This window comes from Somniosus microcephalus, unplaced genomic scaffold (assembly GCF_052327205.1).
Source record: "Somniosus microcephalus isolate GS21.2 unplaced genomic scaffold, FLI_Smic_1.0 unresolved_chr4, whole genome shotgun sequence".
Classification (NCBI taxonomy): domain Eukaryota; kingdom Metazoa; phylum Chordata; class Chondrichthyes; order Squaliformes; family Somniosidae; genus Somniosus; species Somniosus microcephalus.
In genome coordinates, this window is record NW_028225182.1 from 51245013 (window position 1) to 51262326 (window position 17314).

At 50.6% G+C, this 17314-nt stretch overlaps 1 protein-coding gene across 1 annotated transcript in view; it reads right to left on the reverse strand.

Moving 5' to 3' along the window:
- Window positions 1-722: 722 nt before the first annotated feature.
- The window catches only part of slc16a13 (solute carrier family 16 member 13), a 42256-nt gene continuing 25664 nt past the window's right edge, over window positions 723-17314 (reverse strand). Inside the window, exons 2-5 of the mRNA XM_085977539.1 lie at window positions 16373-16593; window positions 14429-14572; window positions 5571-6344; window positions 723-2783 (exon numbers count right to left, since the gene is read on the reverse strand). Coding sequence (XP_085833665.1) covers window positions 2524-2783; window positions 5571-6344; window positions 14429-14572; window positions 16373-16577 — 1383 coding nt within the window. The 5' untranslated portion in view covers window positions 16578-16593 and the 3' untranslated portion in view covers window positions 723-2523. The remainder of the gene's footprint in view (window positions 2784-5570; window positions 6345-14428; window positions 14573-16372; window positions 16594-17314) is intronic.

The following is a 17314-nucleotide window of genomic DNA, read 5'->3' on the forward strand; positions in this document are numbered from 1 at the left end:
CCCTCCGACAGTGCGGCGCTCCCTCAGTACTGCCCCTCCGACAGTGCGGCGCTCCCTCAGTACTGCCCCTCCGACAGTGCGGCGCTCCCTCAGTACTGACCCTCCGACAGTGCGGCGCTCCCTCAGTACTGCCCCTCCGACAGTGCGGCGCTCCCTCAGTACTGCCCCTCCGACAGTGCGGCGCTCCCTCAGAACTACCCCTCCGACAGTGCGGCACTCCCTCAGTACTGCCCCTCCGACAGTGCGGCGCTCCCTCAGTACTGCCCCTCCGACAGTGCGGCGCTCCCTCAGTACTGCCCCTCCGACAGTGCGGCGCTCCCTCAGTACTGCCCCTCCGACAGTGCGGCACTCCCTCAGTACTGCCCCTCCGACAGTGCGGCACTACCTCAGTACTGACACAGAGTGTCAGCCTAGATTCCGTGGTCAAGTCTCTGGCGTGGAGGAGGCCGTTCAGCCTCTTGTGCCTGTTCCGCCAATCTATTCGATCACAGCTGATCTGCACCTCAACCCCAAGGGTGCAGGTCTCCTCTGGCATCTCACGGAAGCAGCCAGTGTTCAAGTCTCTGGATAGCAACCAGGAGCAGGAGCTCTGACTGATCCTCCGGTAGACCAGCTACGCCGGGGTCAATTGAGACGAACTAACCCAGCACCACCCGGGGATCGGACCTCGGGCCTGGCAGGTGACAGGAGCCCGAGTTTGAACAAAGAGAAGAAAGCACAAGTCTATTAAAAAATGATTTTATTGTTTCAACGTTCTGTGTTTCGGTGAAGTGCAGCAAGAAACGGGCAGGCTTTTTGGGGAGGGGTCAGGAGCAGGGGAATTCCTGAGAAATTGCACTGTGAAGGGGCCACCGAAAGCCCCTTTTTCAAATCAGCTCCAGTACCCCCCACATCGCCCAGCCCAAATCACAGTTAAACCCGACTCCCGAGCTCCAAGGCACTAAACCGGCGTGAGTCTGAAGCGAGAGAGAAGAGGCAGGGGGAAGCGGAACATCAGCGAGGTCCCAGAAGGAAGATCTCCATCTTCAGATGTTGCTCCCTCTCCAGGCGCCAAATTCACATTGCTTGTTTTTACGGGTGTAAACTAACGCATGGGTGAAAATATCAAGGGGGGAAAAAAAATGAACCTTTGGATAAACAAAGCATTGCTGAATCCCAGTTGCTCGGTGTTATTTAACACAGTTTCTCTGTGACTTTATCAGTTGTTCAGCGGACTCTGGCGGGGGTTGGCAGTGTCGGCTGGCCTCTTGGTTCAGGACCACCGACCCCCCCCCCCCCCCGAGCAGGAGATGACATCTGGAGAGCTAAGCAGGGGAGGGGCGGGGGGCTTAGCTGAGTTCCAGCAACAAAGGGCTAAACCGTCCTGCTCCTCTAGGAACGGCAACCACTGGGGCACATTCCTGAACAAAAACTGGGAGTCGGAATCGCGGCTTCTTTCTAGGGGGAGAGGGGGAACGTGGCCTCGCCTTGGGGAAGGAGGTGGTGGGTGGGTAGAGGCAATTGCCTGGCCACAATGCTCAAACGCACCCAACAAGCAGCATTTACAGCAAAGGCCCCTGCTCGTTGATAGTGTGGGGAAGCGATGGACCTTGGGGTCTTCTGGTCTGTGTGGCTCAGCAACTTGTTAAAACAGGCATCGGGGGAGGAAGCAGACCCTTGGCTTGGTGAGCTCCCGTCTCTGCCCCGATTGTGATACTCCTACAATCCCCACTTTGAGGGCTCCGGGTCACTGGCTGCAGCGTCCACACCGACACGCACACACCGACACCGACACCGACACACACACACACCGACACCGACACACACACACACACAGTCCAGCAGACGAATGCCCGATTCCTTAGCCCCTCACATAATCTACAGGGGCGCTGAGGCCAACTGTAGCCCCGCCCACCCGCTGCTCAGCTGACTCACACAGACAGGAGTGGAACCGGGAACCCTGCTGCCCTGCCTGGCTCAGTTATACCGTGCCTTTCAAAACTGAGGCATCGCTGAAACAGAACATGATGCTGCAAACTCAGCTTCAATCGCAAGAGATTTTTTTGGGGGGCGGGGGGATTTGTGGGAAGGGGGAGGGGAGGGAAGAGGGCAAGGGAGAAAGGGTCGGTCATTTTTAATTGGCTGCCTACCGTAACACTGCAAGTCCCAGCCAGAATGGAGGTGATTGGGTAATTCCCCCTGTCAATTATGCCCAGAGCCCGCACTGCTGTCAGTGACTGGGACTGACTTTACCCACATCATTTGTATTCTGTAACTATCCTCCACTCTCAGCATTTTGCTGGAGAAATAATCCTGCTTTTATCAGGAAACTTTGCTGTAGTTTTGGTCATGAGCCCGGTTTGCTGTAGTTCGTAGAGGCTCTGTTTAAATAGACTCTGTTTGCTGCAAGTTCCACCCCGCCTCCAACGCATCGGCGGACACAGCGGTGTCAATACCCACTCCGCTTTTAATTTGAGTTGCATAGAGAGGTCGATTTAAACGTCACCGATGGCTCCCGACATCAGCGGCAGGTCATCTCTATGCTCAGGCAATCTCTACGTTTGTTGAGGCAGCGTCGCTGGGCTCGTTCGGGGGGAACTGCGGCTCCAAGCCGGATCCATTCAAGACGGCCATGGGCTTGCGCTCCTCCGCCTCCTCCTCCGTCCGGGGCTGGCTGGCAGGCGGGTAGAAGGAGCAGGACAAGGCATTGGGGAGAGCAAAGAGGACCAGGCTGCCGAGCATGAGGAAGATGCCCGCCACCATGAACGAAGCCGTGTAGTTACCAGTCACGTCGTGCAGCCAGCCTGGAAGTGAAAGGTGCGAAAGGTTAGGTCAGTGCACGTCTGCTTCGAGCAGCAGCTTTAAAAGGCAGAGGGTTACGGTAGCATAGTGGTTATGATCTAGACGAGGGAACTAGATGTAATATCTCCAAGTTTGCAGACTACACAAAGCTGGGTGAGCGTGTGTGCTGTGAGGAGGATGCCAAGAAACTCCAGTATGATTTGGACAGGTTGGGTGATTGGGCAGGTGTATGGCAGATGCAGTATAATGTGGATAAATGCGAGGTTATCCACTTTGGTGGCAAAAACAGGAAGGCAGATTATCTGAACGGCAATAGATTGGGAGAAGTGGAAGTGCAACGAGACCTGGGTGTCCTTGTGCACCAGTCGCTGAAGGTAAGCATGCAGGTGCAGCAGGCGGTTAAGAAGGCAAATGGTATGTTGGCCTTCGTAGCGAGAGGGTTCGAGTACAGGAACGAGGATGTCTTGCTGCAGTTGTACAGGGCCTTGGTGAGACCACACCTTGAGTATTGTGTGCAGTTTAGGTCGCCTTATCTGAGGAAGGATGTTCTTTCCATGGAGGGAGTGCAGCAAAGATTCAACAGACTGATACCTGGGATGGCAGGAACGACGTATGAGGAGAGATTGGGTCGATTGGGCTTATACTTGCTGGAGTTTAGAAGAATGAGAGGGGATCACATTGAAACTTATAAAATTCTAACAGGACTGGACAGACTAGATGCAGGAAGGATGTTCCCGATGGTCGGGGAGTCCAGAACCAGGGGTCACAGTCTAAGGATAAGGGGTAAGCCATTTAGGACAGAGATGAGGAATTTCTTCACCCAGAGAGTGGTGAACCTGTGGAATTCTCTACCACAGAAGGCAGTTGAGGCCAATTCATTAAATATATTCAAGAAGGAGTTGGATTTATTTCTTAAGGCTAAAGGGATCAAGGGATATGGGGAGAAAGCAGGGACAGGGTACTGAATTTAGATGATCAGCCATGATCTCATTGAATGGCGGAGCAGGCTCGCGGGGCTGAATGGCCGACTCCTGCTCCAATCTTCTAGGTTTCTATGTTACTGCGCTAGTAATCCAGAGGCTTGGACTAATCGTCCGGAGACGGTCTAGCAAGCCACTCAGATGTACACCACCACCTTCTCAAGGGCAATTAGGGACAGGCAACATATCCTTGCTTTGCCGATGACGCCCGCTTCCCCTGAATTAATAAAAAAGACGAGTCAATATTGGCGGCGCAGAGCCTCAACCACGAGCCGGTCAGTGTCAGCTGTGGCTCAGTGGTTACCACTCTCGTCTCTAAGTCAGAAGGTCGTGGGTTCAAGCCCCACTCCAGAGACTTGAGCACAAGAATCCAGGCCGACACTCCCAGTGCAGTACTGAGGGAGCGCCGCACTGTCGGAGGGGCAGTAGTGAGGGAGCGCCGCACTGTCGGCGGGGCAGCACTGAGGGAGCGCCGCACTGTCAGAAGGGCAGTACTGAGGGAGAGCCGCACTGTCGGAGGGGCAGTACTGAGGGAGCGCCGCACTGTCGGAGGGGCAGTACTGAGGGAGCGCCGCACTGTCGGAGGGGCAGTACTGAGGGAGCGCCGCACTGTCCGGGGGGGCAGTACTGAGGGAGCGCCGCACTGTCGGAGGGGCAGTACTGAGGGAGCGCCGCACTGTCGGAGGGGCAGTACTGAGGGAGCGCCGCACTGTCGGAGGGGCAGTGCTGAGGGAGCGCCGCACTGTCGGCGGGGCAGTGCTGAGGGAGCGCCGCACTGTCGGCGGGGCAGTACTGAGGGAGCGCCGCACTGTCGGAGGGGCAGTACTGAGGGAGCGCCGCACTGTCGGAGGGGCAGTACTGAGGGAGCGCCGCACTGTCGGAGGGGCAGTACTGAGGGAGCGCCGCACTGTCGGAGGGGCAGTACTGAGGGAGCGCCGCACTGTCGGAGGGGCAGTACTGAGGGAGCGCCGCAGTCGGAGGGGCAGTACTGAGGGAGCGTAATTAAAAAGGCGAATGGAACGTTGGCCTTTATCTTGAGCGGGCTGAAATACAAAGGGGAGGAAGGGATGCTTCAGTTGTATAAAGCTCCGGGTAGACCCCACCTGGAGTGACCAGGTTCAGTCCTGGGCCCCGCCCCTCAGGAAGGATATCTCAGCCTTGGAGGGGGAGCAGCGCAGATTCACCAGAACGATACCCGGGGGCTAAAAGGGTTAAATTCCGAGGACAGGTTTCACAGACTGGGCTTGTGTTCCCTCGAGTTTAGAAGATTAAGGGGTGATCTAATCGAGGTGTTGAAGATGATTAAAGGAGTTGATCGGGTGGAGAGAGAGAAACTATTTCCTCTGGTGGGGGGAGTCCAGAACAAGGGGGCAGAACCTTAAAATTAGAGCCAGGCCGTTCAGGGGTGATGTCAGGAAGCACTTCTTCACACAAAGGGGGGTGGAAATCTGGAACTCTCTCCCCCAAAAAGCTGTCGAGGCCGGAGATCAATTGGAAATTTCAAAACTGAGGTTGACAGATTTTTGCTGGGTACGGGTATTAAGGCATGTGGAACAAAGGCGGAATAATTGGAATTGAGGTGCAGATCAGCCACGAGCTCACTGAATGGCAGAGCAAGCTCGAGGGGCTGAATGGCCTCCTCATAGGGACAGGAAGCCATTCAGCCCCTCGATTCTGTTCCACCATTCAATTAGATCATGGCTTATCTGCACCTTAACTCCATCTACCCGCCTTTGCTCCACCCTAGCCAGACAAAACTCCTGCAACCTACTGTTCCTAAAGGAAAATCCCAAACGGGATGGCCTGTACCTGATATGGGCGCTCCCAGCAGGCCCCCCACGCTCTCCAGCATCTGCAGCAGTCCCAGCGCTCCGTAAATCCTCCCGATCCCAACGATCTCCGGCAGCAAGGAGAAGACCACGGGCGTCAGGGCGCCGGAGAAGAAGCCGTAGGCGATGCTGATGGACATCAGCACGGGGTAGGTGCGGCCGAAGGGGATGGCGATCAGGCTGAGCCCCGTCAGCGAGGTCCAGAGCGCCAAGATGTGGACCAGGCGCATCCTGCGTAGGTCGGAAAACCAGCCGGACAGGAGCCGGCCGACCAGGTCCGTCACGGCCGCCGCCGACATCAGGAAAGCCGCCTGGTACTCGTCGAAGCCGATGGCGCGGGCGTGCGCCACGAAGTGGACGTAAGGCACAAAGTAGCCGGCGTTGATCAGGGTGATGGCCAGCGTGAAGGTCAGGAAGGGCCAGTGGCGGAGCAGGGTCAGGTCCAGCAGGTCGGAGATCACGCTGCAGCGGGAGCGGCGCTCGCCCTGCGCCGCCACACAGGCCAGGTCCTCCTTCAGGGTCAGGGGTCGGATCAGCGCCCCGCAGGCGATGAGGTTGAGCATCATTCCCGCGATGATGAGCAGCGCCCCCCGCCACGTGTACTCGTCCAGCAGGTACTGGAAGAGCGGGGAGAAGACGAAGGAGGAAATGCCGACCCCGGTGAACGCCAGCCCCATGGCCAGAGTCCGCCTCTTGGTGAAGTACCGACTGACCGCCGCGACCGTAGGGGTGAAGACCAGCGCCCAGCCAAACCCTGCCAAACAACAGGAGATCACAGTGTTTACACATAGGCAGCTCAACAGCAAAACTTACTCGCAATAATAAAAAACCAAAGTCTTGCATTTCCACGACCACCGGATATCCCAAAGCACTTTACAGCCAATGGCGTACTTTTTTTTTTGTTGAAGTGTAGCCACTGTTGTAATGTGGGAAATGCAGTCGCCAATTTGTGCACAGCAAGCTCCCACAAACAGCGATGTGATAATCTGTTGCACTGATCTTGACTGGGGGGAAAAATATTGGCCAGGACACTGGGGAGAACTCCCCTGCTCTTCTTCGAATTGGGCCGTGGGATCTTTCACGTCTACCCAAGAGGAAAAAATCCAGGCTGACACTCCCATTGCCGTGCTGAGGGAGCGCCGCACTGTCGGAGGGGCACTACTGAGGGAGAGCTGCACTGTTGGAGGGGCAGTACTGAGGGAGCGCTGCACTGTCGGAGGGGCAGTACTGAGGGAGCACCGCACTGTTGGAGGGGCAGTACTGAGGGAGCACCGCACTGTCGGAGGGGCAGTGCTGAGGGAGTGCCGCACTGTCGGAGGGGCAGTATTGAGGGAGTGCCGCACTGTCGGAGGGACAGTACTGAGGGAGTGCCGCACTGTCGGGGGGCAGTACTGAGGGAGCGCCGCACTGTCGGAGGGACAGTACTGAGGGAGCGCCGCACTGTCGGAGGGGCAGTACTGAGGGAGCGGCGCACTGTCGGAGGGGCAGTACTGAGGGAGCGCCGCACTGTCGGAGGGGCAGTACTGAGGGAGTGCTGCACTGTCGGAGGTGCCGTCTTTCGGATGAGACGTTAAACCGAGGCTCCGTCTGCCCTCTCAGGTGGATGTAAAAGATCCCATGGCACTATTTTGAAGAAGAGCAGGGGAGTTCTCACCGGTGTCCTGGGCCAATATTTAGTTCTTAACCAACATCACTAATAAAATGATCTGGTCATCATCACATTGCTGTTTGTGGGATCTTGCCTACGCCTATTGGCTGACATATTTCCTACATTACAACACTTCAAACATGCTGACTGCAAAGCACTTTTGGGACGCCCCGAGGTCAGGAAAGGCGCTATATAAATACAGAAATTACAGAGGAAAACGGAAGCAGGAAACAAGAGGGGCAGAGAGAGTGAGAAAAGATTAGCGGGGAACAGAAAAGGAACACTAAAGTATATTATAAAGATACAAAGAGTGAAAGGAAGGATGGGGCCGATTAGGGACCAGGAAGGAGATCTTCCTGAGGAGGCAGAGGGCATGGCTGAGGTACTAAATGAGTACTTTGCATCTGTCTTCGCCAAAGAGGATGCTGTCTGTAGTGTCCGTGTGTAGATAAAGACACTGAAGACAGGAGTTGGTTCATAGGTATTTACTAAGCAAGTCTGGGGGGGGTTTCTAAAGGATATACACAATACACAGGCTTATATAGCCCAAGTGGTAATTACCGGCATTACGCACACCTGGGGCTCTTAAAGGCACATACACCATAATTGCTCTTAAAGGCACATACACCACAATTCCTCCCCTTCTAGCTAACTAGTACATCATATTTTAAGTAATTATTAATTACATGTTATATGCAAAATAATATACATTGCTGTATTAATTAATTATAAGTTAGTCTCTCAGGAGGCTTCCTGACTCGGTCCGGATAACGCCTCGGGGGTGTAGTAGTTTCTGGTGGTGTAGTAGGTTCTTCTGGTAAGGCTGATTCGGCTTGAAGGCCAGTGTCGGGTTCATCGGGCTCCAGTATCACCGGATCGGAGGTAGATATGGGTATCTCTACTTCATCGTTAGATGTATAGCGTGGTGGTGTAGGTTGTCCCTTTTCGGATGACTTGATGATTTGGTCAGCATGGCGCCTTATTATGCTTTCTCCGATGTCCACGGTATACATCAGTGGTCCTAGTCGTGTGCAGATAGTTCCAGGCTGCCATTTCTCGGTACGGTAGTCCCGGGCCAAAACCGGTTGGCCTATCTGGAAGTCCCTAGTTGGCCTTTCATTCATGCCCTGAAACTGCCGGTTCTCCACGTCCCTTCGGATGTTGGGCTTGACCAAATCCAGCCGGCATCTTAGGTTTCTATTGTAGAACATCATGGCGGGAGTTTGGTTTGTAACCATATGTGTTGCATTCCTATATGCAAATAAGAAGTTATCCACCTTGTGCTGAAGTTTTATGTCTTCATTACCCATGGCCTTTATGGCCTTCTTAAAGGTCTGGACAAACCTTTCAGCCAATCCATTGGTGGCGGGATGGTATGGGGCGGACGTGTAGTGCTTTACCCCATTGTTCTTTAAGAACTTTCTGAATTCTTCGGACACAAATTGCGGTCCATTATCAGAACATATCTGTTCCGGCAGCCCATTCCTGGCAAATATGGTCCTTAATACTGTGATGGTTTTTTCCGTGGTGGTGGAGGACATCTTTATTACCTCCGGCCACTTGGAGTGTGCATCAACTGCGATTAAGAACATTGAGTCCATAAATGGACCAGCAAAGTCGATGTGCACCCTTTGCCAGGGAGATGAGGGCCACTCCCATGGATGTAGAGGGGCCTGTGGCGGAGCATTTTGGACCTTCTGGCATCCTAGGCAGCTCTTGGTCATGTCTTCGATGTCTCCATCGATACCTGGCCACCATACAAACGCCCTAGCTAGGTTCTTCATTTTCACTCCACCCAGATGCCCCTCGTGAAGCTCCTTTAGCACTTTATCCTGGAGTTTGGGTGGAATCACCACTCTGGATCCACACATCAAGGTTCCTCGGCACACTGACAGCTGTTCTCTTCTTTGCGAGAATGCTGGCAACAGTGGTTCGCCATGTGCTGGCCATCCCTTCACTGTTAAATCGTAGACCCGTGAGAGAGTAGGGTCATTTCTGGTCTCCCTTTCAATGGCAGAATTTGTCACCGGTAGACATTCCACTATGGTAGAGTGGAATATCTCTACTGGGTCTACTGTAGGTGCCTCTTCTATCGTTGGCAACAGCAGGCGCGATAAACCGTCAGCATTCCCATGCTGTTTTGACCCTTTGTATTCAATGTTGTATTGGTGTGCCCCTAGAAAAAGGGACCACCTCTGTAGTCTTTGTGCCGTCATAATGGGGACACCTTTCTTAGGGTTGAATATGGAGATGAGGGGTTGATGGTCAGTCAGCAAGGTAAATTTTTGTCCGTGTAGGTAATGGTTGAATTTCTTCACTCCCCATACCAGGCTGAGTGCTTCCCTGTCTATCTGGGAATAGTTACGCTCAGCTGAGTTCAATGAGCGTGACGCAAAAGCTATCGGCCGTTCCGAGCCATCAGGGAATCTATGGGACAATACCGCTCCTATGCCGTAAGGGGATGCATCGCACGCCAGTCTGATTGGTAGTGATGGGTTGTAATGAGCCAAAACTTTCTCGGATGTGATTAAGTCTTTACATTTATGGAAGGCACGTTTACAGTCTTCGTTCCATTTCCAAATCACTCCTGTGCGTAGAAGATCATTAAGAGGGTGTAGAATAGTTGATAAGTTCGGTAAAAATTTATGATAGTAATTTATTAATCCCAGGAATGACCTCAATTGTGAAACATTTTCAGGTGCTGGGGCTTTTATAATTGCTTCAATTTTTTCAGGTGACTTATGCAACCCTTCCTTATTAATTATGTGGCCACAATATGATATCTGATTTTGGAAAAATTCGCACTTGGGGCGATTTGCTCGTAGGCCCCGTTCTTTCAGCCTAGTGAGCACCTGCTCCAAATTGGCAAGGTGCTCGTTGTCGTTTTCTCCTGTTATAAGGATGTCGTCTAGGTAACACTGAGTCCCCGGAATCCCTTGCAGGACTTGCTCCATAGCTCTTTGCCAGATAGCTGGAGCTGATGCTACTCCAAAAACCAGTCGATTGTACTGGTACAGGCCTTTGTGTGTGTTTATTGTGAGATACTTTTTAGAGGTCTCCTCAACCTCCATCTGTAGATATGCCTGTGCCAAGTCAATTTTTGTGAAACGTTTTCCTCCGGATAGTGAGGCGAAAATATCTTCTATCCTCGGAAGAGGATACTGTACCGTGTGAAGGACCGGGTTTACAGTCACCTTAAAGTCCCCACAGATGCGAATTTTTCTCTGTTCCTCAGTTATTTTTCAATGTTTTTTTCATGACTGGAACGATGGGTGTTGCCCATTCGCTCCAATCTATTTTGGATAATACGCCTGCCTTTTCCAAATTCTCCAGCTCTGCCTCGACTGCCGGACGTATTGCGTATGGCACCGGTCTTGCCTTAAAAAATTTTGGAATTGCTGCATCTTCCACTTTTATTGAGGCGGTGATGCCTTTCAAGGTTCCTAGTTTCTCTTGAAACACTTCTTTGGCGTTGGCCAAGATGTCTTTTAATCGTTCAGGTATGATGTCATCATTGTTTTTTTCCTTACTGGTCACCGTCAGTGCCTGAATGGAGTGCCAGTCTAAACGTATCTTCCTTATCCATTCACGTCCCAACAACGGTGGACCACCATCTTGTAGAATGTATAAATACAACTTTTGTATTTCTTTGCCGTTGTATACCACAGGCACCTTTATTTTTCCTTTGGGGTATACTTTCTGCCCCATATATGTTTTTAAGATAATGGATGTGTCTTTTAGAGGTATATGCGAAAATAGCCTCTCGTAATCTCGTCGATTTATTACGGTTAGAGCTGATCCTGTATCTAGCTCCATTTTAACTGGGGGCCCTGCTATTATGAGGGTAACCCAAATGGTCTGGTAATCTTCATTGGCAATTACATTATGTAATTTGAGAGAGCTTAGTCTCTTGTTCCCGGAGTCGCTATCGCTCTTCTGGTCTTTGGAGCTACTGTCTGTCATCATTTGTACCTTTCTGTGCTTTTCCTTATTGATTCTTTTCCCATTAGTGGATTTTTTATTTTCAGATCGGCATACACGTGGAATGTGTCCCATCTTTCCGCATCGCCTGCATGCTTTTTCTTTGAACCAGCAATCCCTCTGGTCATGGTTGGATCTGCCGCAGCGATAACATCTCTCGAAACCCCGTGTCATTTCATGGGTGCCGAAGTCCTGTGGCCTTTGCTGTATCTTTGCCGCTCCTATTGCACTGAAAGCCTTGTCCAGTGTTAAATCTTTTCCAGAAGATACCTTTTTTTTTGTTTCTACACTTAGGGGATCGCAGATGAATTTGTCTTGCAGAGAATCTGCCAGTCCTGCCTCGAATTGGCAGTGTAGGGTATCAACAATCTCCTCAAAATTCTTGTCCATCGGTTCGGCTGGAGTGATTAAGTTGCATAACAGTTTGTATGTTTCTGCGCCCATTAGATCCAGAAGCACTGAAGCTATTTTTTCATCTTCTATTCCATTTGCGGTGCAAAACACCTCCACTCTTTCTAAAGGATATACACAATACACAGGCTTATATAGCCCAAGTGGCAATTACCGGCATTACGCACACCTGGGGCTCTTAAAGGCACATACACCACAATTGCTCTTAAAGGCACATACACCACACTGTCCATGTCACAGTAAAGGAGGAGGTGGTAGATAAATTGGATTAAAACAGATAAAGGAGGTGGTACTGAAAAGGTTGGTAGCGCTCAAAGTCAGAAGATCCTCTGGTCCGGATGGGATGCATCCCGGGTCGCTGAGGGAAGTAAAGGGTGGAAATTGTGGAAGCTCTGGCCACAATCTTCCAACCCTCCTTAGACACCGGTGTGGTGCCAGAGAACTGGAAGATTGCAAATGTTACACCCATTCATAAAAGGGGAGAGAGAGATAAACTCGGCAATGACAGGCCAATCAGCCTAACGTCAGTGGTGGGGAAACTTCGAGGCCATAAAATGAATTGTCACTTGGAAGAACATGGGTTAATAAGCGGCAGCCAACACGGATTTGTTAAAGGCAAATCGTGTTTGACAAACTTGACTGAGTTCTTTGATGAAGTAACAGAGAGGGCGGATGAGGGTAGTGCGGTTGATGTTGTGTATATGGACTTTCAAAAGGCGTTTGATAAAGCGCCGCATAATAGACTTGTTAGCAAAACTGAAGCCCGTGGGATTAAAGGGACGGTGGCAGCGTGGATACAAAACTGGCTCAGGGACAGAAAGCAAAGTGTAGTGATGAATGGTTGCTTTTCCGGACTGGAGAGAAGTACAAGGTGGTGTTCCCCAGGGGTCGGGATTAGGACCACGGCTCTTTTTGATGTATATTAATGGGTACACAGGGCAGTTTGCAGATGACATGAAACTCGGAATGTAATAAAAAGTGAGGAGGATAGTAACAGACTTCAGGAGAACATAGTCAGACTGGTGAAATGGGCAGACATATAGCAGATGAAATTTAACGCAGAGATCTTTAAGGGTTGGCCTAAAGAACCATAAAGCAAGGAAGGGCAGAGAGAGACAGAAGTCAAACTGTTACTTTCAGCTAAAAGTTCTACGTATTGAGAGCGTCGATCTTTAATTAGAATCTGTGCTAAATTTTTGTACCAAAGATCATTTTAAAAGCTGCCCATTGAGCGGCTGAATTGAAACCTTCACATCTTTTGTGGGTCCTCCACGGCTCTCTCCTGCTACTGCACCACTCCTGTCTTTCAGAAATGGCCACCAAATGTTGGGAGCTTTTGTGGTAGATTCACAAGGATGATATCGGAACCGAGAGGTTCGACCCACCAGGAAAGGTTGACCACGCGGGGGCTCTTTTCTCTAGAAAAGAGAAGGCTGAGGGGGTGACCCGATAGAGGTCTTTTAAAATTATGAAAGGGTTCGATAGGGTGGACGTAGAGAAGATGTTTCCATTCGCCCAACCCTGACCCAGCTAATTCAGCACACATTAGCAATCTTCTGGGAACAGGGCAGGAATACAAGGGCTGTATTCCCGGGAATTTAGAAGGTTAAGGGCTGATCTGATCGAAGTTTTCAAGATATTAAGGGGAACTGATAGGGTAAAGAGAGAGAATCTATTTCCGCTGGTTGGGGAGTCTCGGACTAGGGGGCAGAGTCTAAACATTAGAGCCAGACCTTTCAGGGGTGAAGTTAGGAAACACTTCTACACAGAAAGGGTGGTAGAAGTTTGGAACTCTCCTCCGCAAACGGCAATTGATGCTGGATTAATTGTTCATTTTAAATCTGAGATTGATAGATTTTTGTTAACCAAAGGTATTAAGGGATATGGTGCAAAGGCAGGTAGATGGAGTTAGGTCACAGATCTGCCATGGCCTCACTGAATGGCGGAACAGGCTCGAGGGGCTAAATGGCCTCCTCCCGTTCATAAGAACATAAGAATTAGGAGCAGGAGTGGGCCGTACGGCCCCTCGAGCCCGCTCCGTCATTCAATAAGATCATGGCTGATCTTCAACCTCAACTCCACTTTCCCGCCCGCTCCCCATATCCCTTAATTCCTCTGGAGTCCAAAAATCTATCGCTCTCAGCCTTGAATATACTCAACGACTGAGCCTCCACAGCTCTCCGGGGCAGAGAATCCCAAAGATTCACCACCCTCTGAGTGAAGAAATTCCTCCTCATCTTGGTCTTCAATGGCCGACCCCTTATCCTGAAACTGCGACCCCTGGTTCGAGACTCCCCAGACAGGTTCCGAAGTTCCTAAATGGGACTGCAGTAGGCAGTGACGTAATAAACCTCACTACGCACTTGGTATTAAAAGCAAGGCTTTAATCAACTTGTTTCAGAACATGGAGGTCTAGTTGTACTTCACTAGTTCCTTGTCTTACAAAATGTCCCTGACAAGCTGGGCCCACGCCCGAGTATTTACACTCCTTGGACGGCGCCACCAGCTGGCCGTCCAGCGTTATTTCTTGAGTAGTTTCTTGATGAATGATGAGATTTATAACAGGCAGCTCCTGCTGAAGAGCTAGCACCAGCACAATGGGTCGAACGGCCTCTTTCTGTGCTGTGAGTTTTATGAGGCCATGTTGTTGTGTGCTCCCCTGGGTGGTAAGTTAATTCCCGAGCGGTGCTCGGTGACCTAGTACCTATCCACGCGGCATCTGTTGCCAATCGCCCAGTATTTTCCCCGTTGGAGAGCGCGCCTTCTCGTTCGTGAGCTACAGCCAGTTTCCACCTCACCTGAGAGAAGTCCGATAGAGAGGTAGAGATGAGTCAAGCTTGTAGCTAAACAAGCAAATGCCAGCCCCACGCTGGCAATGAATCCGCCCAACATCACCACGGCCCGAGCTCCAAAATAGTTGCTGAGAGCGCTGGCAATGGGACCTGGAGGAAAAAACAACAGAGTTATTTCTCAGAGCTGAATCCAACTCGCTATCTCCAGCTGCCCTGATCCAGCATTGTAGCGTTTTGTTAATCTGTTCCACAAGTAACACTTACCCTGCTGAATAATCAACTCTGTAGTTACAGAGAGTAACTCATACCCTGCTGAATAATCAACTCTGCAGTTAGACAGTGACCCTTACGCTGCTGAATAATCAACTCTGTAGTTAGACAGAGAGTGACCCTCACCCTGCTGAATAATCAACTCTGTAGTTAGAGAGTGACCCTTACCCTGCTGAATAATCAACTCTGCAGTTAGACAGAGAGTGACCCTTACCCTGCTGAATAATCAACTCTGTAGTTAGACAGAGAGTGACCCATACCCTGCTGAATAATCAACTCTGCAGTTAGACAGAGAGTGACCCTTACCCTGCTGAATAATCAACTCTGTAGTTAGAGAGTGACCCTTACCCTGCTGAATAATCAACTCTGCAGTTAGACAGAGTGACCCTTACCCTGCTGAATAATCAACTCTGTAGTTACAGAGAGTGACCCTTACCCTGCTGAATAATCAACTCTGTAGTTACAGAGAGTGACCCTTACCCTGCTGAATAATCAACTCTGCGGTTAGACAGAGAGTGACCCTTACCCTGCTGAATAATCAACTCTGCGGTTAGACAGAGAGTGACCCTTAACCTGCTGAATAATCAACTCTGTAGTTACAGAGAGTAACCCTTACCCTGCTGAATAATCAACTCTGCGGTTAGACAGAGAGTGACCCTTACCCTGCTGAATAATCAACTCTGTAGTTAGACAGAGTGACCCTTAACCTGCTGAATAATCAACTCTGTAGTTACAGAGAGTGACCCTTACCCTGCTGAATAATCAACTCTGCAGTTAGACAGAGAGTGACCCTTACCCTGCTGAATAATCAACTCTGTAGTTAGACAGAGTGACCCTTAACCTGCTGAATAATCAACTCTGCAGTTACAGAGAGTGACCCATACCCTGCTGAATAATCAACTCTGCAGTTACAGAGTGACCCTTACCCTGCTGAATAATCAACTCTGTAGTTACAGAGAGTGACCCATACCCTGCTGAATAATCAACTCTGTAGTTAGACAGAGAGAGACCCTTACCCTGCTGAATAAACAGTGACTCTGTACAGTTAGTGATAATCCTTACCCTGCTGAATAAAGTGACTCTGTACAGTTACACAGTGATAATCCTCACCCTGCTGAATAAAGTGACTGTACAGTTAGTGATAATCCTTACCCTGCTGAATAAAGTGACTCTGTACAGTTACAGTGATAATCCTCACCCTGCTGAATAAAGTGACTCTGTACAGTTAGTGATAATCCTTACCCTGCTGAATAAAGTGACTCTGTACAGTTACAGTGATAATCCTTACCCTGCTGAATAAAGTGACTCTGTAGTTAGCGATAATCCTTACCCTGCTGAATAAACAGTGACTCTGTACAGTTACAGTGATAATCCTCACCCTGCTGAATAAAGTTAACTCTGTACAGTTACAGTGATAATCCTCACCCTGCTGAATAAAGTGACTCTGTACAGTTACACAGTGATAATCCTTACCCTGCTGAATAAAGTGACTCTGTACAGTTACACAGTGATAATCCTTACCCTGCTGAATAAAGTGACTGTACAGTTATACAATGAGTGAGTTACCCAGAACAAATGCTGTTGCACACTCCGCGCTGCTTGTGAAAACAGTGGTGCTGGCCTCCACGTGCGGGCAGAGGTCAAATCACAAGACGTCCCGCCCCCGGCGTCGCTACTCACTAGAAAACTGCTGCACCGCGACAGCCATCGACGTGATCCACGACACCGCGCTTGAGACTTCCGAGAAGTAGTCCACGAATGCCACAAAGAAGACGCCGAACGAGCGGATAACTCCAAAGACCAGGGCCGACTGGATGAACGCTGCCAGCACGATCATCCAACCCCAGCCGCCATCAGGCGCCTCGCCTACGACCCTGACAGCCATGTCGCTGACCTTTCACCTGTTACAAATAGAACGGGTGGTGGAGAGAGGGGAGGCGGCAGTAACAACTTTATTTTACTAACAGCATAAAAAGATCGGGATCCTAAAAAAGAAAAAGATTTGCATTTTCATGACCACCGGACGCCCCAAAGCGCTTTACAGCCAATGAAGTACATTTTTAAGTGCGGTCACTGTCGTAATGTAGGAAACGCGGCAGCCAATTTGCGCACAGCAAGCTCCCCTCCCCGTAGGTGCAGATAGCCACATACCCCACTCCGCTCCCATAAGGACATCAGAAATAGGAGCAGGAGTCAGCCACACGGCCCCTCGAGCCTGCACCGCCATTCAATAAGATCATGGCTGATCATCGACCTCAACTCCACTTTCCCGCCCGATCCCCATATCCCTCGATTCCCCTGGAGTCCAAAAATCTATCGATCTCTGTCTTGAATATACTCAACGACTCAGCATTCACAGCCCTCTGGGGCAGAGAATTCCAAAGATTCACCACCCTCTGAGTGAAGAAATTTCTCCTCATCTCAGTCCTAAATGGCCGACCCCTTATCCTGAGACTGACCCCTGGTTCGAGACTCCCCAGCCCAGGGGAAACATCCTCCCTGCATCTACCTTGTCAAGCTGCTTAAGAATGTTATACATTTCAATGAGATCGCCTCTCATTCTTGTAAACCCTAGGGAATATAGGCCTAGCCTACTCAATCTCTCCTCATAGGACAATCCCC